At 40.1% G+C, this 9,346-nt stretch overlaps 1 protein-coding gene across 1 annotated transcript; it reads left to right on the top strand.

The window, feature by feature from the left end:
* Nucleotides 1–375: 375 nt before the first annotated feature.
* LOC132807652 (scavenger receptor cysteine-rich type 1 protein M130-like) lies at nucleotides 376–4,656 on the top strand. Its single transcript, XM_060821704.1, has 5 exons — nucleotides 376–745; nucleotides 866–907; nucleotides 1,090–1,206; nucleotides 2,754–2,855; nucleotides 4,481–4,656. Exons 1-5 carry the CDS (start codon nucleotides 376–378, stop codon nucleotides 4,654–4,656), a joined length of 807 nt encoding a protein of 268 aa, XP_060677687.1.
* The last annotated feature ends 4,690 nt before the right edge of the window (nucleotides 4,657–9,346 follow it).

Below are 9,346 nucleotides of genomic sequence, written 5' to 3'. Positions count from 1 at the left end.
TGGGGAAGTGATTTGTAAACAGTTGCAGTGCGGTGCTCTCCAGGACATTGATTATTACACTCAGCGATTCGGAGCAGGAACGGGACCTATTTGGCTCGATGAAGTGGAGTGCCTGTCACACGAGCCAACCCTGTGGCAATGTAAGAGAAATCCGTGGGGTCAACACAACTGCGAACACAGGGAAGATGCAGGTGTTATTTGTTCAGGTAACACAGCAAATCTCAAATTTCCATTGTCATTTCAAAAACTGATTTCCAATGGAGTCAACATGTTCCTCCTCTTCACAGAGACCAATGCAACAAAGGAGCAGTCCCTCAATTCAAATTCTTGCCATCAGCAAGCAGGTGCGTCCTCATGATTGTGTCAACTCTCGGAATGGCGTTTCTGCTCTGTCATGCTTTCAGTAATAACCAGTTCTTTATCACAGATTCGCAACACAACGTGACCCTGGTTGGAGGAAGCAGCAACTGTTCTGGGAGAGTGGAGATAATGTGCGATGAAGGTTGGGGCGCGTTGTGTGGCGATTCCTGGGATTTGACTGAGGCCAATGTTGTCTGCAGACAGCTGGGATGTGGCTTCGCTCTATCATCCCAAGGAGGGTCCGCTTATTCCCAGGCGAAAGGCATAATCTGGCAGAATGATGTGAAGTGTAAGGGAAGTGAATCCTCTCTGTCAGACTGTCTGTCCATGGAACCAACGCAAAAGGAGTGTGATCGCAAGGGAATTGCCCATGTGATCTGTTCTGGTAAGCATTATGTTGACTTTGTGACGATCACTCGACATTAAGTTTTCAAAATACATGCTGGCATTTGTCCTCCTGAATTAAATTGCATCTTCACGAATATTTGTATAATCTCTTCCACAGGACCTGATTTGTTGCTGTCATCCCGTTCATCTCCACTTGCTGGTAGTTATGATTGATACTATCATTAACATTTGTGTTGTTCCATTCCTGATGAGTGACTTTGATACTTTTGGCATTTTCGCGGTGTTGAAGCTAATTTCAACGTTTTCTGATGCATGGTCTCTTTACAGTTATACAATGCAGATGATAACTCAGCGAAATCTCTCTTTAATCCTTTCTTTAAGGACAGGCAAGGACATCTATTTCCATACCTGGCATCATCTGCTTAGCGTTGGCAGTCCTGTTAATCTGTGATGTGATCGCGCTGCTGGTCGTAATGCAGAGAAAATATCAAAGGAAAGGTAAACCTCTCGTCTCCCGACTGAACTGAGCTAGCAGTGACACTCTGCTCGTGTTTCATGTTGTGTCGGTGTTGGAGATTGTTGCTGCACTTTTCCATCATTCGGCCTTGATGATGATGAGGACGAGGTCGTTTCTGGCTGTCTTCTCTGCTCTTGAAGCGTCAAATTTAAATTGGCACAAAGATAAATCTTTAAATTACTTCAAAGAAGAGTTATTTTGAAATCAGAATTGCATTAAATATTCATCAAGTCCTTCAATACCTGGAGCGCGAAGCTGAATTAACCCTTAAGGTAATATTTGTCCTGAATCACTTTTAATGAGCAAGAAACATAAATATTGGATACCCCTTAATTTAATTAATCTGTCCGTGACACTCCAGAATAAATTACTAAGCGTTACAATGTGACTTTAGTTTTCATTGAGAGGTTGGCCCTCTGCCTCTAATTATTTATTCATCAGTTAGTTTTCCTTGACGGTTTTTCAGCTTCTTGGTGCTGATGACAGAAGTTGAGGTCAATGAAAGGGTTAATTGCACTTCTCGGTCATCGTTCTCTTGAGTAACCGGATCATACCTGTTCACTATTTATACCAATTTCAAATAAATTGTCTTCCACTAGGTGAGCGATGACGATCAACACGAATATTGTCATATATTGGAAATGACAAACGCTGGAGATCACAGCGGGTCAGAAGACATCCACGCAACTCTGATGAAGAATAATCTCGACTTGAAACATTACCTTGCTCTCTCTCCATGGATGCTGTCTGACCCGCTGTGATCTCCAGACTTTTTTGCTGTCACAATAGATTCCAGCATAGGCATGAATTTTCTCCTACGAATTATAAAATGCGTCAGCTTCTGTCCATATTAAGTTATCTTAAGAGTAGTTTACAGCCATCCGTCAAAGATACAAACTTCCTGTATGGTTATCAATGTCAAAAAGCTTCTCCATATTTCACGTGCTCACATTTTTGCACTCAACTAGTATTAGCTGCCATATAATTGTTTAGTTACAATATTCAGATTCTAAATACATCATTGGACTTGACGCTTCCTTTTTTAACACAACATTGATGTGTAACCGCCCCATAATCATCAAGGAGTTTTTCTATTGTTCATCAAATAATGATAAAAAAACTTTTTTCTTTGCGTTAAGCAGTTTCAGTTTTGAAAGCCATCATTTTCCCTCACATGCTCCATTATGACCTGAGAATTCTTTTTTTTACTAAACATTTTCATCTGGAATTAATCATTCCTGATTCGAACAGAACTGAGATATAGATCCCAACAAGCAACATTTCACTCTACACCCTCAACTAAATAAACATTGCATACAGATGAGAAATGAAAATTAATCATGGCCTGTTCACTTGCTTGTCCAAATTGTTGCTGCCATCAGTGATCAGTCAATATTGTGCCAAGACTCTATTTTCCTGGAATTCATGAACTACATGTGTTGTGCAGTAATGTTGTTTCAGAAATAAACTCAGTGTTGTGACGGGTGTTTAGTTACTAATGCTGACCTGTCTATCCCTCCTTTAACAGGCCGTTACACTGGTGGCTCAAGCCTTGGTTTGTATCAAGGAATTTATGAAGAAATTGCGGACATTCCCCCTGTCAAGAAGACTTCTGAGAAACATGGGTCAGGTACTGTATGTATTTACGATCTCACAGTTAATCTTAACCGGAAAAGTTTGGCTTCCCTTGAATTTGTAGTTTTGAATGGTCTGTGAACTAAGTAAAAATGGCTAGTTATAAAATCCTTGTCCTCGTGTGAAAGATGTTATCATAGGGAATGAGTATTTGTCTGTGTTTAGTGACAGACATATTTGATATATTATAATCACCATTTCCTATAATTGATGAAAGAAGAATATTTCTGACACTTGTCATTAAATACGAGCAGAATGACATTTTCTAGCTCGACCTTGATTCCAAATTGACGATATCAGATTTCCGATACTGTGAATAATCAATCGAATCATTGATTGACTTTACAATAATATAATCATAGGCAATACTGTCAGTTACACATGCCTACATTCTGGTAGGATTTTTTAACGATTTAATTAGATAATCGCCGAAATGTCATCAGTGCAAAGAGAAGTCGTTTGCCGCAATGTGCCAGCACAAATTCGAATGCCTGTTGCAGATTCGCCTGTCTTTCCCCATGTCTCTGAACACAATTTATATTCAAATAATCATCCATTACCCACTTGATCGGCAGTAAAATAATTATCAAACGAGAATTTGTGCTGCAACATTTTTACTTGACTGATACTGTGTGCCAAGTGGATGCTTAAAACATCCGAGGCTGGCATGCATGGGAACCACTGTCTAATAAACCTGCTGACGAGGGACGAGACAAATCAAATAGATCGTAGAATTTAGGTTAGAACTCGAGACTTTGATCTTCATCTTAGGATCATTACGATAGAGATGAGAGGGAATATTACACGACATCGCTTGAAATGATTGACTAAGTTGTCAAACTGAGAATAATACTGAAAAATAATGTATCAAAGCATTCTCAAAGAATGGCATACAACGATAAACAAAAGTGTAGAAATGGTATTTAATAGATTCAACAAATGCACATTGTGTTACCTAATTAAGAACATTTAAAGGCGAATCAGACACAAAGGAGTTGTCCAGAGACTGAAGGCAATACTTTCACTTTCTCACGTACTGTGATATTGAGAATTAAGTCATTAAACGTAATGTTTGGGAAAATGTTTGTCCGATGTGAGGATAAAAGTTTGTTTCAAATCTCTCATTGCAGTTAAATTGGACTTGAGTAAATTTCCATTGACTCTCTGCAATCTGTGCATTGGATGCTTTTTCTATAATAGGTTGCATTGAAAATATTTCCGTTATTGTTAAAGAGAAGACGAAGGAATTATGTTTTCGTCTTTGTTGTTACGGATTAGACTACAAATCATAAATCCATAGTCTATTCGACTGAGAGAGATAGCAGTAGAATTAGACCTTTCGGCCCCTCCAGTCTGCTGTTTTTCAATCACAGCTGATATGTTTCTCAACCTCTTTCTCCTGAGTTCTCCCAGAAACCTTTCACTCTCTTACACATCAAGAGCCCAGTCACCATTGTTTTGTTACAGTCAAAGACTTAATAACCACAGCTCTTCGTGTTAATGAATTCTAAGGATCCACCACCATGTGGTTGAAGAAATTTCATCTAATTAAATTTCTAAATGGTCATGCCTTCACTGTGACAGTGAATCTGACAATAACTCCCCATTTCCCGTTTTTAGTCATTTCTGCTTCCGTTGGTTCAGTTAATCGCATCGAATACTACACCAGCCATGGCTTCGGTGACAATAATCTGGGATCAGACGATCTTGAGGTGAACGCCAACAGAAGTTTGGGTGTGTATGTGTTCACTTTCAGTCAGTTCATTTTTGTCCTTGACTCTCCCTCTGCCGTCTGAACATAAAACTGTTAATGCTCACAAAACTGAGGATGACTCTGGCACTGATCGTGCTTACATGAGCAATGTTAATGATTAAGAAATGTGCTGTTTTGTACTCATAGAGGCATGGTCCATTGCGACTGTGCCTGTAAAAACAAGTACCTAAATATTCCAAAGCCATTTACCAGCACGTGGTTCTTTGCCTTATATGGGCTGACATCGCAGGTGCACCACTGAATACTGTTATATATTCTCAGCATATTTTGCCTGTTACATCATGATGGTCAGTGAGTCTCAGTTTCTCACCAGCTTCTGGCTAAAACAATTTTCCTCAAATCATCTTTAATTCTTCTTTCCCTTCCCTGAAATCGATTCCCCTGATCTTTTATCTCGCCCTCAAAAGAGAAGCATTCCTTCCTGTCTACCCCACATATGTCCTTCGTAATTTCATATCAACGCCTCAGTGTCCTCAGTTCGATGGAAAGAAATAATAATGGTTGGACAGGAGCAAGTCATTCAGCCTCCAAATCGTGCTGTGGCGTGCAGTGAGATCATGGCTGGTTGTTGTGTGGTCTAAATACAGATGTCTCCTTTGGCACTTATCTCTTATTGACTTCGTTGAAGAAAAAGCATAATCTGTCTCAGATTTAAAAATTGGCAACTGATCTGAATCAGCTACTTTAAGAGGAAGACAATTCCACATCCCTCCCAGCCTTTCTTTTCTGTGATGCCTCCAGAACTGCCATTCTCTAAATCATAGATTATGAATATGAGATCTAGAATCTACAACAATTCGAAGTAGTTCATCCTTATCTACTCATTTTAAAAAGTTGTAATACCTTCAAAATTGTGCTTAGTTTTCAAATTTAAAGAGAAAAAAGACCTAATTTGCTTCAAATGTCTATATATTCCCCAAACACTGGACTCCTTTGAACCATCTAACTCTTCGAATTCTACATTCCAGCACTAATACTCTATTCCAGCACGGATCTCATTTTCTCCATGTTATGTATTGCAATTTGCATCAATGACAATCAATCATGCATTTTCTTCAAGCTCCAGTTCAGGACCATTACGATGACATTGAGACTGAATCTCAGGATGGTCAGTCGCAATTGGAAAGTAATGCTGATGAATCCCTCGCACTGACAAATGCTGATGATGGTCTTTGTTCAGTCGGTGAGTTGAACTACAGTTGCTCACATCATAATCGCCGCTCTGTGTGTCCAAGCTGTCTTCATTCCTTTCCATTCTAAGATCAATATCGCATTTACAGCAAAGCGAAGTCGAAGCCTTATCTCCGCAAATTGTCTCTGAGAAAGTGTAGTGTTCATTGAGAGGATCTTAATTTCAATATCATGAAAAATTACATCATTTTGAAAAATAAACTACTTTGATATTGAGCAGGCAGTGCGTTTAGTCAGCTCTTTGAAAAGCAGGCACTGGCTTCATTCACTGGTGAGAGAGAAAGTCCATAAAACTACTGTTCACAATGAATCAGGGACTGGCTGGATCGAAAATATAGGAGGTAGGATTTTTAGCGGTCCAGGTTTTAAATGATGTAGCTCTTACTGCTCACATGGAAGACAAAACCTATGGATGCTTATTTTTAAAATCAAATAGAGCTTGTTTTGTTGTGTGTTATGAGATACCTTAAAATATTTCTAGAAATAAATGCAGACCCTGTTTCTATGACACAACCTTTGACATGAACACATCATCGTCTTCAACATCATCAGCACTGTCCAGCTTCATGGACAGCTCTCAACCGAGCCAATTGTTACTTGAATCAACTCAGTCAAGGGCATCATATGCTACGCCAGGTGTTGTGGCATTTTCCCAGATGCCCTGTCAGAAAATTCATCCGTTGTCTTCTGATCACTCAGGTGTCCATCGTGCCTTCAGTGTTGACATGCCCTGAAAGTGTGACGCTGAGTTGTGCACCAGACACACCAAACAGATAAGGCCAACCTTTGCTATTGAATCTTTGAAATACATTGCGAATAGTCTTCAGAACAGATTCCAGGCAGTCTTTTACAGCGCGCAGATAGAGTCGCACGTCAACATCTTGTTTGAAATACAACCCGTCATTGTCTGACATTTCAAGTGTAGATTTACTATTTTCCCCAGTCCAGTTTCAGCTGTGCATTGGCAGTTTGATGTGCTGTAAATAGAGTCATAAGTGATATAACATCAAGTAGACTGAAATTACTTTCTTTATCATTTCAGGTAAATGTTAGAGTCTATTTCAGCATGGGCTGTCCCGAGGCAGATAATATTGCAAGAAACCGTCCACTTACATTTTGAACATGCTGAGCATCTTTTTTTCTCAACACAAGCTTCTATTGATTGTATTTCATCAGCATTTACTTTATATTGGAAAAACTATATTTGCATTCATTCGTTTATTTTTGTTTAATTGTGTGTTTTGCCATGACTTAAAATGGGAAGTGAGCAGGTTGAATCGATTATTATCGTGTTTGTATTCATCATCTAATTCATTTCTCTGTATGGATTAATTGCCTCTGTATTGGGGGCGAAGTTCCTGTCGTTTGTTAATGAATCAGTATAAGGAATTCCATGTGTAATTTTTTTGCTTTCTCATTGCTCACGAGGGAGAGTTTAAAACGTCTTGAATCAAACAATTGCCCTAAGTATTATTTCGCTGTTTATTGACTGAAATTTCCCTTCCATTTGCTATATTTGCCATGACTTTGTAATCTTTCTGTAAGTGATCATGTAAGTTGCCGTTTATCATTAAAAATGCAGTGAATTCATTCCTGTGTTGAAATTCTGTCTCTTTGCAAGCGTCAGTGCCATAGAGAATATGTGTGTGTCAGTTAGTGTTGACTGTGTTTGAATGAATGTTTATGAAAGACAATGGGCAAGAATGTGAGTTCAGTTATCGGTGTTTTTCTGAATGTGTGCGAATGCGGAAGAATGGGTGAGAGTGGTGTAATTTTCTGTGATTTTGCAACTATGTATGCAATTATAATGCGAGTGGAATGGAGTTTGTGTGAATACTTGGAAGTTTTAATGCAGGAGGGAAGTTCAGGGATAACCAGAATGATGATAGAAACTTTTGGAACATTAACGTCTAGAGGATCCTGGTGTACAAAATCACAATTTCCTGAAAGTGGCAACATTTATAGGTCAACATGTCCTATGCCATTTCTCTTCCGTCATCAGTTAGGGCTCAGAGCATAATTTTTTTCAAAGTCAGATAGCTTTCTTTCAAAGTTTAGGATAAACTGAGGACTGTTGATGCTGGAGATCAGAGTCAAGAGAGTGGTGCTTGAAAAGCACAGCAAGTCAGGTAGCATCCGAGCAGCAGGAGAATTGACATTTCGTGCGTAAGGCCTTCAGGAGAATGTCTTCAAGGTAGGCATCCTTGGCAGAGGCTTCACAGTAACGTTACAATTAACTAGGAGCACGTGAGGACTGGAGATATTGGATGTCAGAGTCTATAGTGTGGTGCTGGAAAAGCACAGCAGGTCAGACAGCATCCGAGGAGCACGTGAATCGACGTTTCGGGCATAAGCCCTTCTTATGCTGCAGGGATTATGCCCCAAACATCGATTCTCCTGCTCCTCGGACGCTGCCTGACCTGCTATGCCTTTCCAGCACTGCACTCTCGACTGCTTTGAAAGTTTAGTTCGGCCGCTTTAAAATACTGTGTACAGTTCTGGTCGTCACGCTGCTGGAGGCATGTTGGAGAGAGGAAGGACACGGTTCATCACGAAGGCCTGGTTTGCTAGGATGTTGGCTACGAGGCGAGATTGGGCGACATTGGCGTTTTGTCAGTTGTAGGTCGGAATCTGAGGGTCGAGCTGATAATGTTTACAAATTGATGGGAATCACTGATAGATTGGATAGTTGATGTATTCCCCACCCCACCACCTCCGCATGTCATCAATGTCAACGACGTGGGGGTCATGGATTTTAGAAGCCTATCGCCAAAGACATTGCATATAAATAGGCTGTGAATACAAGGAAATAGTCACCTAGAAATGAAAGGTTTCTAGTTGAGCAAGTCGCCATACTTCATTACAATATAAACAGTTCTGTTTATGAGTTCTTTGTTCTTTGATCTATCAATTGCGGGATCACTTAGCTCCATCTATCGGTTGGAGCAGGTACTGTTTGTCATGCAATTCCTCTTGTTTGATACCTTCACCAAATTGTCCCTTTCACTTTTAGTTTTGCTGCCTGATCTCTAAACATAGAACACTTGGAATCTGACGGTGAGAAAAATTGATCACTGATGATGGAGCAGGATCCATCCCTGGCATCCAACACAGGCTTTGGTGTAAAATCTGAAGGGACTTCCAAACCGGGCGGAGAGGAGCGATTAAATATATGGAAGGAGACAAATTTGGGGGTTGCTTGCGAAAATTGGAAGTGGGATCGTTTTGAAAGTAGTCTTGATGGCTAACTTCACCAGATCCTCCTCTCAGTTTTAGGTGTGCTGTGCTGTGACAATCCAAAACAAGCAAGGACACTGATACTCTGAAAGCTGGGAAAATTCATGACCACCGACAGAGCAGGGCGCAGCTGTGGGATCCTGCACAGTTGTGGTGTAAAATTGGCAAGGTCTTGTAAACTGGGGTATTTTTGGTGTGTCGGTGGGGACTAAATATTTGAGAGAACACAAATTTGTGGGTGTGAAGGGAAAAATTGGGAGGGCACAAAACTTCAGAGGTGCTAA

Source organism: Hemiscyllium ocellatum (assembly GCF_020745735.1).
Source record: "Hemiscyllium ocellatum isolate sHemOce1 chromosome 27 unlocalized genomic scaffold, sHemOce1.pat.X.cur. SUPER_27_unloc_2, whole genome shotgun sequence".
Classification (NCBI taxonomy): Eukaryota; Metazoa; Chordata; class Chondrichthyes; order Orectolobiformes; family Hemiscylliidae; genus Hemiscyllium; species Hemiscyllium ocellatum.
Note: the sequence above shows the minus strand (reverse complement) of the source record. Positions and strands in the feature narration are given on the sequence as shown.

Excerpts from the sequence above, each read along its gene's own strand:
- LOC132807652 (XM_060821704.1), top strand. The coding sequence starts at position 376 with ATGGCGTTTCTGCTCTGTCATGCTTTCAGTAATAACCAGTTCTTTATC. Across the intron at positions 746-865 it reads TGCCCATGTGATCTGTTCTG|GACCTGATTTGTTGCTGTCA; the intron begins GTAAGCATTATG and ends TCTCTTCCACAG. Across the intron at positions 1,207-2,753 it reads GAGAAAATATCAAAGGAAAG|GCCGTTACACTGGTGGCTCA; the intron begins GTAAACCTCTCG and ends CTCCTTTAACAG.